Source organism: Parasteatoda tepidariorum, chromosome 2 (assembly GCF_043381705.1).
Source record: "Parasteatoda tepidariorum isolate YZ-2023 chromosome 2, CAS_Ptep_4.0, whole genome shotgun sequence".
Lineage (NCBI taxonomy): Eukaryota > Metazoa > Arthropoda > Arachnida > Araneae > Theridiidae > Parasteatoda > Parasteatoda tepidariorum.
The window spans coordinates 58757504-58780037 of record NC_092205.1 but is presented as its reverse complement, the minus strand read 5'-3'; the positions used below and the strand labels follow the sequence as shown (position 1 = coordinate 58780037).

The 22534-nt window shown below is 31.1% G+C and overlaps 1 protein-coding gene across 1 annotated transcript in view; it reads right to left on the bottom strand.

Annotated features, from left to right (window-relative positions):
* Positions 1-18103, bottom strand: part of LOC139427281 (dynein beta chain, ciliary-like) — a 30299-nt gene extending 12196 nt beyond the window's left edge. The window contains exons 1-8 of the mRNA XM_071188361.1: positions 17952-18103; positions 13492-13925; positions 11210-11397; positions 9113-9317; positions 7354-7453; positions 6693-6916; positions 5378-5554; positions 3163-3330 (exon numbers count right to left, since the gene is read on the bottom strand). Of these exons, the coding sequence (XP_071044462.1) occupies positions 3163-3330; positions 5378-5554; positions 6693-6916; positions 7354-7453; positions 9113-9317; positions 11210-11397; positions 13492-13881 (1452 nt within the window). The 5' untranslated portion in view covers positions 13882-13925; positions 17952-18103. The remainder of the gene's footprint in view (positions 1-3162; positions 3331-5377; positions 5555-6692; positions 6917-7353; positions 7454-9112; positions 9318-11209; positions 11398-13491; positions 13926-17951) is intronic.
* Positions 18104-22534: the final 4431 nt, after the last annotated feature.

Below are 22534 nucleotides of genomic sequence, written 5' to 3'. Positions count from 1 at the left end.
AATCCTCATAGAACAATCCCTGACTTCTGTAAGCTACTTGAATATAGTTACAGACCAGGTTCACCCATTCATGGCAACAGTTTTTCCTGCGGGGGATGGTGTTTACCAACAGGATAATGCACCATGTCATAAGGGTCGTATTGTCATGGATTGATTCGAGGAACATTCCAGTGACTTTCAAGTCATATCTTGGCCCCCAAATTCACCTGACCTTAATCCAATAGAGCATTTGTGGTCCTACTTGGAAAACCAAATTCATACTGCCACGCAACCCCCTCGCAATGTGAGGGAATTGCAGGACCAGTTGAAGAGCGCTTGGTACCAGATACCTCAGACTCTATCAGCACCTTAAGGAATCAATGCCACGTTGGGTGCTAGCAGTTTTGAGGGCTAAAGGTCGTCCTACGTGTTATTAGCAGGGGGGCTATAATGTAATGTCTCTTCGGTGTATATTTCACACATTTCCTAGGCATTCTATAGAATGCCAAATGAGAAACCGGTAAAGTATAAAATGCATTCGTCAAAATGTCATTCAAAAATGACAATTAGGTTATTTTCTTTTCTTTTATATGAAAATTTTATTTCCCTAATAAGACAGGCATAAATTATGTCTTGCACAACTTTTTACTTCTCTTTACAAATTTTGAATAAATGTTTTTTAATGGAACTCTCATTTTTCTTTTTTCAGAATGACATCTTTATTTTTGAGAAATGCATGTTACTGTGAATGACCGAAATCTGGAGAATGTCGACTTTCACCGGTGAATGTCAACAATTACACAGTCGCTTTGGTGATTGTCTGAAATATTTTTTACATCCGATTTGATATTAATTTATTCGCCGATATAACTACATTTATTCAATATTTTAACACTCACTGACGATAGATTAGAAGAAACATCAGTGTAGGGTAAACCGGACAAATGCATACCGGGCAATGGCACTTGACCTTAAAAAAAAACTTCAGTGTAGGGTATACCGGGCAAATGTATTACCGGGTTGTGGCACTTAACTAGACCTAGTATATATTTCGGACATTTACCAAAGGTCTAGTCATACTACTTCTAGTTAATTGCCACTGCCCGGTATACATTTACCTAGTATACCAGACACTGATGTTTTTTTAAGATCAAGTGTCACTGCCTGGTATACCAGACACTGATGCTTTTTTAAGGACAAGTGCCCCTGCCCGGTATACCCTACACTGAAGTTTTTTTAAGGTCAAGTGCGACTGCCCGGTATACCCTACACTGAAGTTTTTTTAAGGTCAAGTGCCACTGCTCGGTATATCCTACACCGATGTTTTTTTAAGGTTCAGTGCCATTGCCCGATATATATTAGCCTGATACTCCAAACACTGATGTTTCTTCTAATCTATCGTCAGTAAGTATTAAAATATCGAATAAATGTAATTATATCCACGAATAAATTAATATCAAATCGGATGTAATAAATATTTCGGACATTCACCAAAGCGACTATGTGATTGTCAACATTCACCTTTGAAAGTCAACAACCACCGATTTCGGTCATTCACAGTAACATGCTCATCATTAATATAACATAATGACCTCATCAGTATGTTTTTTTCATATTTTGCCAAAATAACATTTGTCATTCTATAGAATGCCTAGGGAAAGTATGTAATACCTCTCACATTTCATACTTTGCTGAAAACATCCGGCATTGCATAGAATGCCTACGCATTCTATTCAATACCGGCGTTTTATACTTTGTCCGGTAACATATATAAGAAAACTAAAATAATCTTAGTAGCAGTATTTGGAGGTAAATGTAGCTGTAATCGGATCTGAAGAGTATGCTCTGCGACATTTTATGGTGAATTTGCGAATGTGAGTTTCAGAATGTATCGAAAGATGAGGATGGTATTTGCTAATCATCTTTATCCAAAGAAAGCCTTGTAACCTAAATATCTAGCAGAATGAAGCGATTTTTTAAACAATGAATCTTACAATATGCAACATATTATTTCAGTATCTTATTCTTAAACATAACATATTTCAATGTTTTTAAAATACCACTAAACATTCAGCAATTCCTTGAGTTATAGAAAAAAGAAATATCGTGAAAACCTTGTGAATGCACATTAGAATTACTATACAATATACATTTTATTTTTCAAGCACTTTTTTTTCTTCAAACTTTCTTGCCTAGAGCACTCGATTAAAGCTGTAAAAATGATTATCCCTAAAATTTTGTATATAGCCATAATAAGTTATGTTAATTTGATTTTAGTATGAAATCCTCGAATAAGTATAACAAAAACAATATAATCTAAATAATATCAGATAAAAAGTTCATGTATTTAAATTCTAAAAACTTAGAAAATTATAAATAATTTATAAATCGTTTCAAATTTTCTTTTCAAAGGAGATTAAAATAAAAAAATTTTTGCTTTTTGGGCAGAAATTAGCTTTAAAAATTGTCTATATCCTAGAAACTTTGAGATATTTTCTATTAACTTTGAGATATTTCTAATAAACCTCTCCGAGCAATCACAGAGCATTATTTAAATTTTTTTTTTACAGTCAAAAATTGGTTGCTTAGCAACCTGGTGAAATTAAGTCTTCTTCTTTTGAATTAGTCAATGGGTTACCTTAAAATATTAATTTGCGCTGGCGAAATTTTTTGGCGGTTTTCTGGACTATCGCCAAATATATAAACCTTTATTGTGACCCAATTTAAGACCCAATTTTTTCAAAATTTTGTCTACCCCCCCTTATTTCAAGTGTCTGGATTCCAAATTTGTAAAAAAAAATACATGTTTATTCAGAGAAAGTACGTTTTTGTGTCTGATTTCGTAACTTAATTAATAGTTAGCACTAATTAATTAGCATATTTGAGGTCACCCCCCGGAACCATTAAGATTGACACTTAGTTCGTGAAAATCCGATCATTAGAACGAAAGTTATTCAGGGTGATATCTTTTTTTTTTGCGGACTGTACATAATGGTTTTTTTTATAGAAGATTCCCGGGGAATTGAAAATATGTCCGTATTGAGAGGCGTCCGTTTTGCAGGAGTGTCCATAACAGGAGGTTTCACATATACATCACTGTTCCGTAATGTGTCAAGCGGAATAACGAGTAGCAATTGATTTCTTAAATATATTTTTAAAAGATAAAAGTAATTTGAATTTCACTTGAGTATCAGGCTCCAAGATGTCGTAAGGGCATTTGTCGAAAACCACGAGTTCTTCTTGAAATTCGGCATAAATCTGCTTGACTTGTTTCGTGGTCACGTGACCCTGGATCCCACCCACTTCAAGCTTAGCTAATCTGAGGAAAGCTGACGATGTCTCAAAAACTACCTAAAAGGAAAATTAAAGAGTAAATAGAACGAAATATTTAAGGTAATGCTATGACGTAATTAAATTCACTGAAAAATTCAGAATAAAAAGTATACTCTGAAGAAAATATTCAATAGACATTGTTATCGTATCAATTTAATGTAAATTTGTCATCGTGTCAAGAAAAAACATATTTCTTTTCAAGAAAAAACCGAATTATCATCAAAGAATTGCTACATTTAAAGTTAGAAAAATAATTTTTATAAATTTCATACAGAAGAATCCATGTAATTCTGTATTGATAATTTTAAGTGATTGGGGCATTAAATTGAGTAAAACTGTCGGGAAGAAGCAATATAAGAAAACAATTTCATTGAAGTTATACTTCTTATGCGACTTCCAACAAGGAAGCGTTAAACGTTTAACGCTACATTTTTATTGGCCGGGAAATCACGTGGTAGGATCCAGTTTTCCCTCATTCATTTCCATATTGTTTTGGTTCTCACTAACATAAAAATAATAAAAGTCATAAAACTTTTGTTTTTCCATAAATATTTTTTTAGTTTGTTTTGATACAGCAGAGGGGTTAGGGAGCAAGAAAAAGAGTCGTTGAATAGAACTAGTGATCCTTCTACGACTGCTGATTCTTCTACAATTAACGTCGCAGGTTACGAAGTTTAACTTCTTCCGCGCGGAGGGACTCCACGCACTTTTTTTTTGTATACTTCTTTAATTACATTTATTAATATCTTGCATACAGCAGTGTAGTTAATTGACATTTGCTCGAGAAAAAAAAAAAATAGAAATTCACCAAATCTTGAATCTCAGGAAAATGACAGTCATTTTAAGTTGATAGTAAGTAACTCAACATAAGCCTTTATGTTCGATTGACAATGAATTGCTTAAATTAATTCTTTTTATCCACTGTAGAAGGAATCAACAAAAAAAAATTTTGTTCCTGATATGTATAAATTAAAATGTTGTATAATAATCTATCATTAAATAAATAAATAACTTTGATTACATTCAAGCATATTACAATCATTCATAAACTTGATATTAGGTTAATATTTGCTTTTCCTCTTTGCAATATACAGTTTAAAATGTTATCTGGTAACACTTCAGTGTCCTGGCATGTGTGGGGATTTAATTTTTTTAAACTGTGATAATATAAGGGGTGTTATTTTTTATCCTTATATTTATATTTTTAGAATTTTCTTTTTAAAAAAAATATAAACTTTGTATACACAAATTATTGTTTAAGCTTTTAAAGGCAAAAACGTTTTACGAAAGAAAGCGGTATTAAAAACACCAAAACCTGTTTGATTGCTCAAGAAAACTAAACGGAGACGAAAGGTACCTTTACTTTTCATAAGGTAATCAAATAAGTTTTGAGATTTTTAATTTCACCTTCCTTGTTAAAAGTTGATCAAGATATATTTTTTTGTTTTTGAACAGGTTAGATATTAAGTTGAAAAAGTGTTTAAAAATATATATATATATTAAAAGGAGTGGTTAAGAAATATAATAAATAGTAAAACAAAAGAAAAGACAAATCTGAATTGAAAATTCAATTACCTTTTCTATTAATGTTTGTCATGTATAATTTTTGTTTAGCATAATTCTTCATTTATTTAAAATTTCAAAGAACTACTAATTCTATGATTACAATCTTTCTATGAATAGTTTCTTTATTATTAATTTTTAGTTATTATAAGTTATTTTATGAAATAGTGTGATTCAATTCATTCTTCAATCAATTCACGCTTTAATCAATTCCTTAATACTGTTATTCATTTCATTGTAAATCCAATGCTTTTTTCTACTAATGTTTTTTATGAGTACGATTTTGGTTAGCACAACTCTACATTTATTCACAGCTAGAAAGTAAGTCATTTAGAAGTTATTTTATGTACTACGGAAAACTAGAATAACTTTTCGAACAAACAATTGACACTTGTTCGAAATATTTTCTTCATTTAGAACTCTAATGAAATGAAACTGAAAAATGTGAACTTAATATAAAACATTAAAGGTTTGACGTTAGGCTATTTAAAGATTTACTAACCTTAATAGATTGCAATCGCTTAATAAAAAGTTCCAGCCTGTCCTGTCGATCTAGAATAGTGTCACATGATCTGGAAGCTCTGAAATAACCCATAACATTTAGAACGAGATCCAAACGTTGTTCAGAATCATCTAATTCTCCTCGGAACATCGTTGCTCCGTCCAAAAACTGCTGACTCTAAAATTAAAAAAATAAATAAAAGGTTATGCATATTTACTTCTGTTGCTAGTATACTATATCTATCATTCAAGTACACTCAAGTTCATAAATTGAAGCATTTCAGAATTACACTAAAATAGAACTCTAAAGTAAAAATTTCCCCTGTAGAATAATCACACACATCTACAAATTACAGAAAGCCAACAGATAATGCCAATAGTGTGTCACAATGACGAGATTGTTATCTAAAGAATGGTAGAAAAGAAGTAAAATTGTTCATAGGAGTTCTGTAAGCCGCTTAGTACCATAACCGAATAGTTATGAAACAGATGACGTATGTGGATGATTTCATAATTATCGGTCACCTGGAATGTGGGCGTACTCAGACGGAGGTATCCAAGGAACTTGGAATTGCCCAAAGTGTCTTCTCTAAGCTTTGGCGATAATTCCAAGATGATGGAAATGTCAGTAGACGTTAGAGTAGAGGTCGTTCCCGAGTTACAACGCTGAATGAAGATCGGTATTTGCAGTAACTGCTAAAAGGAGAAGACGGAGCAAAGCACGGGTACCACAGTTTCAAGACAAACAGTGTAAAGATGTTTGAGAAATATTGATCTATATGCTTGTAGGCCTGTCCAATGTGTACCTCTCACGCTAACTCACTGTCACCAGCGATTAGCCAGGAGTAGAGAATATGCAATATGGACATCGTCACAGTGGGCTTACGTGAGGTTTTCTGACGAATCCAGGTTTAATTTGCTGTCTGATTCACGTTGGACTTTCATATGGAGAGTGTCTTCGGAGGAGTTGCCACTTCCGCCCTGTGGGTCTTGCACTTGGAGCTTTTCCGTCCTCCTCTGCTTTCAACGTGTCGTGTGTTGCTTTTGTCAGGCGTGACTCGGTGCCATGTGCAAGCGCCATTCGGTCCACCGTACTTATTTCGTACAGCGTACTTCTGAAGTATCTTGAATCCGATTGAGCATGTTTGAGACATGTTTCTGCCGACGAGTTAAAGCCCGTCAATCACCTCTTCTATGTGTGATGGAACTTTGGAGAACATTGTTTGCTGAGAGGAATAATCTTTTTCGTCTTACTTTTAAACTTGACCAAATAATAAAATAAGAAAAGAAGTTAAATACTTCTCGATAACACTCACCATTCGAACCAAAAGATGTGATACACTGTCATAGAGTTTAGCAACAAGAGCAGAGTTGTGAGATTCTTTCAAAGAATTGCAATTATCAACAGCATCTTTTATCATTCGAAGTAGGCCATCTACAAGATGGCGTCGCAGTCGAGGCAAGTCTTTGGCTTCCAAATCTTTGCACCTTCTATGCAGGGGAAACAGATGTTTTTGTATATCTCCTGCTTCACAAACCTCTTTATTATTAAAAAAAAATACATTAACATTTTTTGTATAACAATCAGTAACACACTAAAAAAATTCAATTCAAGAAAATATTTAGATACTTTTTGGCTTAGAACTGAAAAAGAAAATTACATTTCGATAACTACATTTAATACTACGTCGTTTAAAGATTTCAATGATGTCATATTTAATGCAAGTTTTTGGTGTAATCACCAAAACTTCACGGTATTTAATTCATTTTTGTAGCGTAGTTTTGCGGTCTTAAGAAGAAAATTAATATATGCTTCTTCTTAAAAATATAAAAATAAGTAAATAACAAGTAAATGATTACTAGAAACAAACACTAGAATTGCCGGAAAACGACAATAGTTACAGTTTTATAACTTTTGAGCATTAAACATGCACAAATAGAATCGAGTCAAAAAGTAAATTATTCATAACATCTCACCATCTTCAACTTTCTTAATGAGATCATTGAGTTGGGCCGCATAGGTACTGTTTCTGTCTTGAAGGATGCCCCCAACAAGTTCCAGGGATTCACTCTTCAACTAAAAGGAATTTTTATTATTCTAAGTGTGTTAGATCGTTATTTGACAATTTTTAAATATTTTAAAGAAGAATAATTAATTGACAAATATTTTAAAGGACTCAATTTACTCAGATGTAAGGAATACTTAAAAAGGAATACCATGCTCTATAACATTTTACATGATGTATTTTTTTAAAGGAAGTTTGCGCATATAAGGTGTTTTGAAATCACCGCTTTTTCATTAATACATCTACAATATATATCTTACTTACTTTACTTATCCTCTACGTGCCTTGGGCACTTAAGGCCTCCAGCATATCCCTCCAACGCCTCCTGTCTTTAGCAATAGATCTTGCTTCCTCCCAGCCAGATATTCCACATTCTTTTAATTCGCCCAAAAACATGCGCTGGATGGTAAGTCTGGGTCTTCCTCTTGTTCTCTTACCATTAGGGGCCCATGTAAGCGCAACAGATGAATTTTTTTCTTTGGGCATTCTAAGGATATGTCCGAGCCAGCTCCATCTTCGTTTTTTAATTTCATCTTCGATTGTTTTTATTTTAGCTTTCTTTAATAGATTTTGATTTGATACTTTGTAAGGCCAGAAAATTTTAAAAATAAATCTTAAACATTTGTTTTGAAAGGTTTCTAATTTTTGTATTTCGATCTTAGTCTGTTTCCAGGTTTCTGCGCCATATAATAGTACTGCTCTAACAATAGCTTTGTAAACAACTATTTTTGTCTTTATTTCAATATTTGACTCTCTCCAAAATTTATGTAATCCCTTAAAATATGTTCTTGCTTTGATTATTCTCTGTCTAATATCTTCACTACTTCCACCTTTTTTATCTACAATAGAACCTAAATAGCTAAATGACTCTATGTCATCTATTTCGTGATTTTCGATTTTAATTTTGTCATTTTTCTTTTGATTTATTCTTATAACTTCAGTTTTCTTCTTGTTCATGAATAACAATATATATCTACAATCCTAGAAAAAAAATAATTAAGAACTGTGCACATTAAATTTAAGAAAATAATTTTAAGTTAACAATAAAAAATTCTTAAAATTGTATTAGTCACGTAAATTTGTTGATATCTAACGACTGAAAGACATCAAAAGGCAATGCACACAACAAATATATTGCAAGGACATTTAGTGTCGAAAAAACTGATTAGCAAATGAGTGTAATGTTAACTCACAGAAAGAAAACAACAGTGTGTTGACCAATAAGAGTTAATGGTTATGGAAACAATTAAAGTTGCTCGGATTAAGTTCCCAATTTTGCTACCCCACTCCCCGTATTCTTCTGTTACAGCCCATGGTACCCGTTCGCCAGTCTCCAAATGATATTCTAGGGAAAGATGCAGATGATGAAGATATATATTGGAAATTAGTATTATTTATTTATTTAATTTTATTTTATTTATTTATTTAAATGTGTATTTATTTATAAATTTTTGCTGGTCATTTTTGTTTCTTTTTCATAAGAAAAGTATTCAAATCCTTGAGAAGTTTCTGAATGCATGGCTCACATGTTCTTAAAAAAGACTATGCTGTCAAATTATTCAATAAAATGATTTTTTAGGAATTAGTCTCGGCACTTTTTTGACCGATGTGTTTTCTTAAAATGACGCGAAGATGGTTAGAATGAGACAGTAACAGCTTAATGAATTTACCTGTTGTTGGATGAAACGAAGAGATTTTCCTCTCCTGCAATAAAATTTGTAGTAATCTGAGGGTAATGGGTAGCGATTACTTTTGTTGAGACCTCTATCTAAGACTTCTTGAATCTGTTCTGTCCAATGGCGAACACTACCTTCCAGAATGGAGACTGTTTCTCGCATCCAAGTCTCTTTTGCTTCGTCTGAAGATGAGTGACTCCTGGAAGCAAGAAAAACATACGAAAAAGGCATCATGTACAGTGCGGCTTTCAGGAGAACTCCTCCAGACACCCGTCTCGCGTCTTGGCGGGTACTATGGTTACAATGAAAGGTCCCTTCAAATAGGGGTGTAGGGAGCATAGTTTTGTCTTTATCTTAGAGTAGGCCGTCGTGAGTAAACCAATCGATGCCTTCTTTCCTCCATTTCACCCCCATTAGAAGCGTGCTCTCGCTTGTTACCATAGCAGCAGACAGCCCGAGACTTTCAGTATGGAGGAGTGCTCCTCAAAGCAGTACTATATGTTATGCATGCCATACATTTTAAAATACAAAGCATTATGCTACGCTTTTTCTTCCTTTTTTTAAAAGAAAAACCACTAAATATTTAATGATATACTTAAGTTTCTTGCTTTAAAAAATCTAATTTTCCATAGTTAGTATGCTTTTTATCAACATTTTGAAATTTGTAAGAAATTTTCAAACCTTAAAAAAATTTTGAACTTTTCGGCAAGCAATTATTTTTTTTTAATAGTGAGTAAAAATATTTTTTTAAGACTTTTTATCCTATGAATGTCACACGATGGACTAATCGAAAGACACGGTTCCAAGTATATCAGCGAAGTCAAGCATCACTGGCAGCAGTCAGTGAGCGGTTGGGTGATCACTTGCATCCAGCTAGTGAAAGTAATGAGAGTAGGCGGTATCGGTCCTCGTTAAACTGCTTGTTGAAGTGCTCGACTTCGTGTTCAGGTCATCGGTCTACCTAAGCAGGGGAGCCATCCCCTTTTCCGAGGCTCAAAATTGTGATGGCATGTCTTCGGATCATTGCCAAACTGTCGCCGACAACCCATTGGGGAGTTCTAGTGCTACGTAAATAAATTAGTACTATTTTCTGACTAATGTAGTTAAGAAGGATTTCAATAATGCTGATTAAGGAGATATTTGTTTAGAATATCCTAATTTTTGTTTCATTTAGCTTATGCTATGCAAAAGTATACTTAAGTAGCACTATGAAAATGTTCAAGACTGTGTTTTATATTACTAGAAATGTAAACCAGAGCTATGAAAATAGGTGAAATTCAATCAATAATATTTGTAGATATTCATAATTAAAAAGCCTAATAATACATTTAAAAATTATAATTAATGAATATATTTATCCTAAAATTTTAGTTGTTTCTTAATTTAAAAAAAAAAGAAATTATCATAGTAACTTAAATATTTTTGTTTAATAACTTGAAAAGTCAATTGAGTTAACTTATTTTTTAATCATAGCACCAAATCAGCCTAGAATAGTCGAAGAGATATTTTTTATTCAATAATTTACGTTATTTAATGAAAAAATCCAGTATATTGAAAATTTAATATATTCAATATAATTGCATTTAGAATGAATTTTAGTTATAACCTATAAAGTATATAACCTATAAATAAAACTAATAAAGTCTCTTACTAAAATTGGCTCAATGTTAAACCATAAATTCTCTCAATTCTTCATGAGGTGATCAGTAACCATAATAAGCTGTAAGGTTTAATTTGGAGATCAGTAAACCATAATACACTGCAACCTTAATGAGGAGATCAGAAACCATAATACCAATTTTAATGAGATGCTCAGTAACGATGATAAGATGCAACCTTAATTAATTGAGCCATCTTTCAATTCAAGTGGAAGTGCAATCTTTAAGTTCAAGTCGTATCTTCAATATTAAGAAGTAAGCTATTGTAATTCCACAAGGTCGTATAATTTAGCACTGTAAAAGACCATACAATAGCATTTAAAAGATTCAGTTTTTTTTTCTTTTTTAAAGTTAATGCTTGACTAGACTCTATTTGCAGATTAAAGTACCATCTTATATTATTTTTAAAACTAAATAAAAGGAAAATGTGTACCCTGATGCATATATGTGAGATTCAAAAGGTTGGATGGGTGGTACAGATATGATAACATGGCCTTTGCTTTCAGCAACTCCACGTGCCACAAGACTTCGGAAGCTTCGAACGCTATTCAATAAATCACCCGCTAATTCTCTTGACCAGCCTTCGTGACAAGATGGGTTGCAAAGGATTGGTACGACAGCCTGTAGTGAGGAAGGAAAAAAAAGAAAATTTTACGAAAGAACAAAAAGAAAATGGACAGAAAACTCAATGAAAACTAAAAATTTAAGTTTACCAAAAATGATGAACTTAATAGTTAGGTTTTGAGCACAGCATTGCTCGGGTAAAAAATGTGACACATTATTAATTAAGTAATCTGTGTGAGTAATAATTATTTCTATGTGTTTTGGTTATTACTATTTTACATCACTTTTCGGTGAACAAAGCATAAGTACCGTTATATCCCTAGCATAAATTTCCCTATTCTTTTAGAGATTAGGACTTTAAACTTCATTTTTTTTCTTGCTTATACCTTCCCGTTCATTTTGTATTATTAAATTTATAAAAACATGGTTTAACACTCTCGCTGTGTGACTTTTTTTAAATCAAAATTGGTTCAAAATTTGCATATTTTTTTTATCACATAGTTCAAATCTGCACACATTTTAGAGTTGAAATATACAAACATTTTTTGTAAAAGAGTTTTTTTTTTCAATATAGGGATAAATTAAAAAAAGGTTGTCGGAAAATTGCAATTGAAAAAGAATCATATAAATTCAAAATTTTTAAAATTAGTTTCAGCTAAAATATCATTTGTTTAATGAAATACGATATTAAAACGCATACACACATGGAAATATGCAAAATACTTACAAAACATTTATTAAAAATAAAGTTTAGCATGATAAATTTCCAAACATGGTTTGAGGCAAAATCTTACCTCGCAATGTTTGTACCGAATTCGCCTATCTTTGCGATGTTTTCTTTGCCAATTTTTTATTTTTATTTCATTTATGTATTAATTAATTCATTTTTTGAGCAACAAAGAGTACATTTTGAAAAAAGCGGGCAAAATTCTGCAAAACATCCTTGCTTATTTTGCAGAAATATGGACAACTAATGCCCTCTATCAATCCAAATTTGATTCACCAACTAAACGTCATAAAAAAAAACGAAAAGAAACCATGAATGGGAAAAGAATGGGTTGCATAGTCGAACAGACGGCAAACGTTCACCTCCGCGGAAATCACGGGTTTCGGAAATTTTGCTACTTCTACCTTGGAATCGCGGAATAAACAGCAAGAGGGTTAAAGAAACAATTGTCATCAAAACTTAATCCAACTCAAATTACGATATGACTTTAGGTTGAAGTTCAAGGGTCAGAAAAGCACATACTCGTGGAATGCTTCTTGAAAGAAATTAACTAATCTGTATTTCAAAGTATGATTCTAGAACAAGAAGGCTCGAAAACTTGTCACTAATTTGACAGCAATATAAATTTAAACCAAAAATCTGTTTGTACCAATAAAATAATTTTCAATTCAATTGGGTATAATATGAAAAAAGCACAACTACTTCCACTTACTAGGAATAACATTTACCTTTTAGTTTAATTAATAAACTGAGTTTTAAATATGCTTACTAAATTCATAAACTTCGGTAAAACAACAATATAAATTATTTCCAAAGGAACTAGACTAATACAATTCCAACCTGGCGAGTAGCGACTTATAACAAGACACTTCGTTTGATGCTTTTACTTGTTGCTAGAAATCAGGTTCGCAGAAAATGCTGTTTACTAGTTAAATTTAGTAGGAATAACACGATCTGCGACGTAGGCTATAGTATACCCAATTGGAAACTTATATTATGGTTGAAACTTATACGACGGTATGTTGACTGTGGCTTGTAACAGTTAGGTTTGTTCCGACATCAATGGAGAATTAGTTTAAATAATTGTTTTAAATCGTCTGCCAACTCTTGTAAAAATAATAACTGCAACTCTGGCTGGTTGCTAGGCAACCAAACGACTTTTTCTTGTTATTAATGTTTTGTTTATCGTCTGTCTGTGTATGCCAGTGGAAATAAAAGAATACGATTGCTGTAAAAGCTAACAAGGTCTATTACAAGCATCAATCAACATGTGTATTAATCTACAGGTAATGAGTGTTTTTCTTAGACTCTTGTACCAAGCGACTATCGACCACTTTTTTAATCTGGTGCATTTATCAGTTAATGAATAACAGAGAAATTACTAATATAAAACAAATGACTCTAGCTTCAGAAGCATTACTTACGTAATCCAGAAAAGCTTGTAACTGTTCAACTGTTGAGGAAGATAAGTCCCCACACGTAATTATCTCTTTAATATTTTCTTCCGTAGCTATTGTTCCGGGTGATTTCAGAAAGTACACAGCTTTCTGCTGTTTGCCAGCCACGAATGGAAGATCGCTGGAAGATTCATAAAGAGATAACACGCCACTGCTGGTCTCAGCAACGAAAATGCATTCACTGTCTGCATTGTCAAGAAAATGCGTCGTTAACTGTATTTTGTTTTCTTCTACCTGAAGCATTTTCATCCATTTTTCTTCTGATACTCGAAGAGTCAATTGTGTAAGGCCTCCCAAATAATCCAATCGGAAATCTTTCGCTGATGCAGCATTTGCAGCAGCCTCATCTGTTGACATGCTCCAGAAATAGGTACTAAATGTAACTATACTGTTAAAATCAACTGTAAGAGAAAGAAAAACAACGAAAAAAAATAATTATCACAAAAGAAAATTTTTTTGAAAAAGTTAAGATTTTTTTCTGTTTTTAACCGTTATCCACAAAGTGTAAAAAAATTCCCGTTTTTTTTACTGATTTTCTCTGTATATTTGAGGGTTTAACTCTGTTTTATTGATAAAACAGTTTTTCTCTGTATTTCACCCAAAGTATTTCATAGTTTTGAACATCGTATAAATAAAACTGCGAATCGACTTTATTCTCAAAATTATGCTCTCTTATTTATGTTACTTTAGATATAATTTTTGGTAAGTAATGTTGTCAGACAATTTTATAAGGGTGGTGCACTATAGTTTTAAATGTTTTTACATTTAAATAAAATTTAAGGTAAGCATAAATTAAGATTTTTCTTCAAAATGGTAACTAGATCTTTAGTAGCTCAAAAAACCAAGCAATCGCCTCCAAATGAAGCAAACCAGGTTTGAATCCCAGTGTTGACTGGTCATATAAATTTTGCAAGCGAGTCTCATCGACCATTATGCTAATATTCTTATTTTATAGTGTGNTTTTTTTTTTTTTCTTTTTTTTTTTTTTTTTTTTGTTAAAATAGCACAGTTTATTTGATAAAATAGCAAAGTTTCTCTGCTAAAATAATTGCATATCGATATACAAAACAAGTGACCGCTTTTTAATAACAGAATTTCCTGTGAAATAAATGGTCTTAGACTGACACTGATAGTTATCAGCTGATAGTTTTTTTCCGTAAATTAAAATTTTTTTTACAGTGTACTAATAAAGGTAAACCCGGTATCACGTTTTATGGTTCGTAAAATTTCGATTATTTATAAACTTTGACCACAGACAAAATTTTTAAAAAAAATTTTTTTTGTTAAAACTTATCATTAGTGGAGTGCTCAAAATTCTTCCTAAAAAACTTCTAAAAATAGGAACTTCTTGTCAATTTCAACGAACTATAGCAGTGCACCAAATTATTTGACACACGTAGCAATGCTGCAAAAAATCTCGCATTTGTATTAGAAGTCGACAAATAAGACATTTTTTCATTAAAATTTAGTATGATACTGTAAATTAAATTGAATATTACTTTTAATGGCGCAAGGACATAAAAACAACTACTTTGCCCAATACACATACTATGCGTGATTGTGAAGACAACATTCTAGTATTGTTTTAAGAGCTGACAACACTAAATCAGGAAGTTTATAACAATTTACAAGTGTCAAAGATGAGCTGCATAACTTTTTTTTTAACTTGAGTCTTTTCTTTCTTATTTTAATTTAGATCGTTTTTTTTATTTTTCAGTGTTATCATTCTTTAGCTGAATATCCGTCTTTCGTACAGATAAACTTCAAACACAACATTAAATCAGTAACGGTAACCTTAAATATAACATCAAATGAGTAATGATAACATTGAATATAACATTAAATCTGGGAAAACGGTAAACATTAAATCAGTACTGAATAACACCACGAAATAATCCACAAAATTTCAAGACATATACCAGCACAATTAATAAAGCTAATATATTTCCAACTTTATTTTTTATTTACTGCCCTTGCCGATAGCTTTAGTTATTAGATTAAGCATAACCCTTTTAGAGAAGTTCTTCGCACGAAAAAATTAATATTAACTATAGTCAGTATCATTTGGCTTGATGATGTTGCTCCAGCTCAACTAATGGTAGACAAAAATTTTCTCGGTCGAGCAATTTTCTCTGGCCATTCCTTTTTAAGGACCGAAAGAAATCTCATTTCACTGTATCAATATTGAAACTGCATAGTATTTGGTTCAGTTGTAATACTTATCAAATACACTAATATAGTGCTTTGTCACTATAATAGCATATTTGATACCGACTAAAATTGCATTACCAGCATAAAACCTGTGATGTCTATTACCAAAATTAATTTACATTAATAATAATATGGTGATTTTTAACTTTTTTCCTAAACGAATTAGAGCTATTCTCTATTAATTTTTTCTTTTTAGTACACAGCTAATGTTTTTATTTCACTTAGTACCTATTACCAAAACATATTTACCATCATTGGAGACAATAAAAATAGCGTGATTTCTTACGTTTCTCTTACTCGAATTAATATTTATTTAGCTTTATAGAAAAACATTTTAAAAGCATAACTTTAAACAAAATAAACACATGGTTTCAAATAATTTCAGAAATGCTAATTTAGGGACGTAGCTCGTTTATGCTATCACATTCATCATATTACTCAATGAATTCATCTGACAATTGGGTACTTCACTTCAAGTAGAAGCAGACCTCCAATACCTACACATGTGACCTATGACGTCAACGCCAGCTAATCTTTATCAGAAAAATGGCGTATTAAAGTTGAGCTAAGTTTCCCTACATAAGATAGAATGTTAATTGATGATAAGTTAATTAAATACATAGTCGTATCACACATCGAATTAGTTGAAAGATAATTAATACTCGTCTACTTCTTTTGCTTAACTTGGATTTATTATTTGTTTATGTATTTTAGTGCAACAGTGATAATTTTTATTTTGTAAACCAGGCAACTTCGATGCATAGTTAGTTTATGTTCCACATGGCTTCGTGTTTGACTTTGTGTTAAGTCTCTGTGTAAACATATATAGTGAAAGAATTGCAGTATTTGAGAAAGAACCTTGTGAAAGAATTTAGAATCTGTCACTTAAGAGAATTGATACTTGACGGACTTGGCTTACTCAGAATAAAATGGAAAGAACAGTTGCAAACGTAAACAAATGTCACGTTTCAACAGCCAATCGGGATGGAGATACCAACACTACGCCACTTGCAGGTTTCCCATTCGAATAAAAACTCGTTTTTGTTTAATAAGAGCTATAGGTTAGCAAACATCACTGATGCATTTTTTAAAAATTTTGGAAAAAAAAACATAATCGTTTGCAGTTTCAATTTAATCAATTGCTGGATTTAAAGCAATGAAAAATTTAATTTTTCATACATCTCTTACAAACTATCTGATAGATATTTTTGAATGAATCATTATAAATCTTTAACATTTTCAAATCAATTTATATACTATATTTAATGAGTAATAATTATAAGTTTCTAGTATTATTTTGATGTTTTAATTTAAAAAAGCATTTCAGTTTGACCAAATTGACAATTTACATAATTACTACGTTTTTATTAACTTACTTTTGCGTCTGTGAGAATGGAATCTTGGAAGTGAAATTTCAATCCTTTCCCTACAATCTAAAGTACTCAATTTTCTACAAGAGATCAAGCCTGATAATAAAGCAAGATTAAATAGTTTCCGAAATGCTACAGAGATGATTTATTGCATTATTTTGCCAAGAGGAATTCATCGGTTATCAAAATTCCAACTAGCTCGTGTACTGAGTTTAACTAGAGCTTTGAGCTGGATCACCAACAAAATTTATCGCATCAAGAAACTTCTCGTCAGTCGATTGTTTCCAATCGAATTTCGATCACTTTTCGAACAGCTAGCGTACTGAAATTTAAATTGATGTTCCGTACCTTATGACAACATAAAGTTAGGATTTTTTTCTAAACGTTGCAAACAAAATTTATCGCAATTTTACTGCCAACAAAAATTTTGATCACTTTCATAAACAACTAACGAACACGAAATTAGATTGAAGGAAATAATAATAATACAAAAATAGTTGATCCCTTTTTAGTTTTCTTGTATATTAAAAGGTAGAAAATATATTTTATTTCTGTCAGACATAAAACGAAACACGTGCGACTCATCGCTTTCTTATTAATTTAGCCTATATTATTGCTATATTATCGACTATTTCGATGCAATGACCATTTTTCTTTTTAGTTTTGACAAAAATAAAATTAAAATTAAATAATAATTCTTCTTTTTATTCTATATAATTTTATTTAATTACATTTTTAATAACATTTAATTACATTTTTAATATTCTTTAATTACATTTTAAATATTTTTTAAAATAAAAATACTTATTAAGGCAGAGAACAGACAACCAGAATAAACAATCTTACCTTTATTTTTTATCAATACGCCGCATATTTTTTCTACCAGATTACTTTTAAATGCACACTATTTTTCTATAATCCGTTGAATAATAGTGAGAAACTTTATCTTTAGAACTGAAATATATGTGACAACTAGATCTCGTCGTAAGTAATGTACTGTTTGATACTTTCTGTCTCTTAGCAACACTATAGACTTTGCAAAAGTTGGATGTAAGAATGTTCATCAACATCACTAGTCAAAAAACATTGTTAGATAGCGAACAAAATACATTTCTGTAACTATAGCAACCAACCACGGAAACTGAGATTGCATGAAGGACATTTAAGATTTTTCATTTCAATGTCAAGAAAAACCTATTTTCGTTTTGGAATGTCTAGTAAGAGATCATTATAGTATAATATATCAATATATCCTCAATAAGAAATAGTTTTGCGTTAAAACTTAATTCACATAGTTAAATAGGTGATTAGAAAGAAAGATTGATTTCCTCAACATAAAACAACATATTTGGTTAAGAAATGTTTATCTTATTATATAAAATAATTATAATATGTATGTTCCATTAATGCCGATGAAATTTCTCTTCTCGAGTTGGCAACGATTAAACTGAGCTAGAAGGTAGGCAGAAATGAGATGATAAGGTCGTTTTTCGAAGCCTCCGTCGTACAATATTAAATTATGCTTTTTTGTGAATAATATGCTATTTTTACAACCATGTGAGTTTGCAATTGTTACTCACTACTGTTAGATCAAGCTTAGTCTATCTAAAGCCAGCGCTGTCAACGCTTATTTTGAAAATGGTGCAAAACGTCAATATGGAGAAAAGCCACAGTTTTGTGAAAATTAAAAGCGCATGTAGTATGATTTTTTAATATTTAAACACTTACTCCAATGCTGCATAACCTGGGCTCATTAAAATTTGCAAAAACTGGGAACATGGCAGTGATTTTGGTAATATTCATCTAGGTTAGTGTTTCCCAAAGTGTGGTACGCGTACCCCCAGGGGTACGAGAACAGTTTAGCGGGGGTACGCTTTCTCATCCGAAATATCTTGCAACAAACGAAAATTTCAAAAAATTTTATTCAAAAACAAAGCTAGTCATGAAAATTTACGATTACGTATTTTCTATTGGCTATTTTTTGCTGAGATGTCGATAATTAGTGGTGTCAACAGCCAGTTGCGATTTTTAACTTTTGTGAAATTTTTTTACAGAGAAATTTACATTCATTTTTCTATTAGTGGTACGCAGCGTTACGAAAAATTTAGAAAGGGTACACAAAAGTCAGAAGTTTGGGAAACACTGATCTAGGTGAAAGAATGTCTCCAAGTTGGCGATTTTTAAAAATGTTTAATCACTTTTAAAATATTTAAGTTGTCTTTTCTAAAGCCCAGATAATTCTTCACTGCATGATGATATCTATATATTTAAATATCATCACGTGTTCATGTGTAAGGCATTTAAACTATGGATTTTTTATTTTTAGATTTATGGATTTTTTGCTTCGAAAAACAGCCTTAAGAGCAAACTTGGCCATTTAAAAAACCAAATGAACCTTTTTTTTTTTGCCTATTAATTTACGTAGGTCACACATGTAATAGATTAGAGCTATATTTTAGTTTTAATTATGCCCAATTATTTAAGCAGATTACATAACAACTATGCAGGAGATAGGGACGTTTTAATGATTTGAGCCAAACCAAATCCAGAGGACAATAGAACTCCTGGATGATGTATTGGGAGAAATTTGCCTTTCAGGAGAACTTTTTGTTAAAACTAACCCGTATTTGCGTTACATGAAGAAGAAAACAACGAAAACGTCAAACCGTTAGCCTGACTTCAGGGTTATTCTAACCTATGATCCGTCTGCTACTGAGGATATTTTACATCAACACTGTGGTCGGTACCAGCCGGGAAAAGAATTCGTATCGACCAGCCATCGTTGGGATTCGAACCTGGGTCACCTCATTGGGAGGCGAGTGCTTTATCATTTGAGCCACCACGGTTCCTCATAAAGATTTTGTCCGAAAAAGTAAAGGCAGTCAGTTTACTACGTCAAAATGTGCTAGCAGATTTAATCAATATGGATAATATAAATCTAACCTCAAAGAAATATCTTAATTAATAGTTAAATACTATTTATTAGTAGTAAAAAAATGTAGAACAAACCGATAATAAACAAAAATTGAAAACTTATTAAAAAGCAATTTTATTTCAGAAAATAAATTTTTATTTATTTTTTACCGATAAATAGCTGAATTTTTTTGGCGGGATTTTATGAAATTTTTGCTAAAATAAAAATAGTCTAATAAAAATTTATTTGATTTCGTTAGTTATAATGTTTAACTTCTTAAATTTGTTAGCGGATTTTAAACTTGTACGTAGTATTTGTTTGTAATTAATACTTACTGTAATATAAATACTAACTAATGTTTATTGTATGTAATGTTTGTTGTTTTTTATATTTGTTTGTAATCACGTGGTTCATTAGCCGCAGCATTAGTCAAATAAAATCAAGGAAATTTTACAAGGAAATCGAAAAAAGAAAAATTAAAAATCATGAAAACTAACACTGCGCTTCCCAATTTTATATTTTACATAGTCGCTTCCTTTGCATCTTACGTGTTTAAATTTCATAACACAGCAAATACAATGATGAATTTCTTCGCGTTTTTTTTTCCTTTCTTTTTTTCTTCATAGTTAGATTTTAACTCTTTTTAGTGATATTTTTAATAATTTTATCGCACACCAATATGATCATGCGAATTTTAACTGTCTCTTTACAGAGGATTTGTTTCATAAGGATATAGAAATATTAATTGCATTGTCAACATTGTATTTCTCATTTAGATCAATTATAATTATGTCACCATGCATAATTTGTTGAGTAGTTGAGTTCATCTACAACAGCAAAAAGACGACAATTTTTGAAGGGAAAATGCTATCTGTGATTATTATCAATAGATGGCGCCAAATTATAAATTTTAAAATAAAGATTCCAGTCTAACATTTTGAACACGATATTCTCGACATTTTAAAATTTTTATTTTTCCGCTACAGCTTAATTTGTTCGTAAAAAAAAAAAAAAAATGAATTATAGTTTCGTGCTGCCTGGCTCAAAAAAATTTGCCTTCTTGCCTGAATTAAACTTCTGCTTTTCTTTAAAAAAAATTTTAAAATTGGCTTTATTGGGAAAGTTTTTTTAGCAATTACAGAAGCTTTTTTTAAAATTAATTTTAGAATGTAAAATTTAAAAACTTTTTTTTCTATTTTTTTTATATGAAATAAAAAATAAAAAACAATACCTGCTACAATTCTACTTTTTTTGTTTTGAAATACATCGTTGATCAAAATAAATTTTCCAAATAAAATTATTGCGCTATCACTGTTAAAAAAGTCCTTATTATTCAATAACTTTCTTGAAAAAAAAATTTTACAAATACTTCAGTAATTGCCTCCAATTTTTTAAGTTCAGTTATGAGAAAAATTTGTGCCTGGGCTGGCTATATATAAAAACTACACTTTTAAATAATACTCGTTTGCCATATTTTTAACTTGACTTACATATTATTTATTTTTGAACTTCACAAACTCAATTAATTACTATTTCATAATTTGTTGAGTTCACTTAAAACAGACAAAAAGACAATTTTTGAAATAGGAAGATGCTATCTGTGATTATCATCAATAGATGGCGCCAAATTATACATTATAAAAAGATTTATTACCAACATTTTAGTAATTTTTTTTTTAATTCAAAAATCGTGGGTTTCTAATAAAAATAAAATGGTGCTCAGTGAATTTCTGACATTATTCGACTATTTTGTGATTTTAAAAAAAAATTATTATTATTTTTATTACAATTTTAAGTTTTTCATTTTTTTAAGATGCGTTAAATAATCCAAAGAAATAAGGGCATAATTTACAAGAAACATTGAAAGATTCGTTAACATGAACGCTATTTTTGCAAAATGTACATATCGCGCACAATTAACAAGGACCTGTCTAAAAAGTACATACTGATTAATATTTTTTGCGGTCTAGAGTGTTGAAAAACACACTCTTTCGTTCGAAATTATTGATAGTGGTTTTCCTTATTCGTTTCATGACAAATTTTCCTTGAAATGTCTGATTAATCACATAATCTTCACATATAAAAAAAAACAATAATTTTGATTTATCATGTTTGAAAAATTTAGTATTTTGAAAATTTAATTTCTCACGAACCGGTCGACCGATTTCATTCGAATTTTGCATTTTGTTACTTCAATTTACATATATTCTTTATCCACCATGAACAGTTACTATAATACCAGTAGTGCCTATTACCAAAATTAATTAAGCCTTTCTGGCATCAAAAAATAGTTCGGCGATTTTTTACTTTTATTCTAACCAAATCTATCTATATTATATAAAACGCTAATACGTACGTATGTATGTATCAATAAAACCGATGATATTTCTTTTCTCGCGCTGGCAACAGTTTTCATTTTTAATTGATTGGATTCGGCGCGCAAGAGCACGTAGTGAGCAACCAGATAACAATAACCAGAGTGAGCATTATCAGGTTGTTCAATTCAGATTCATGC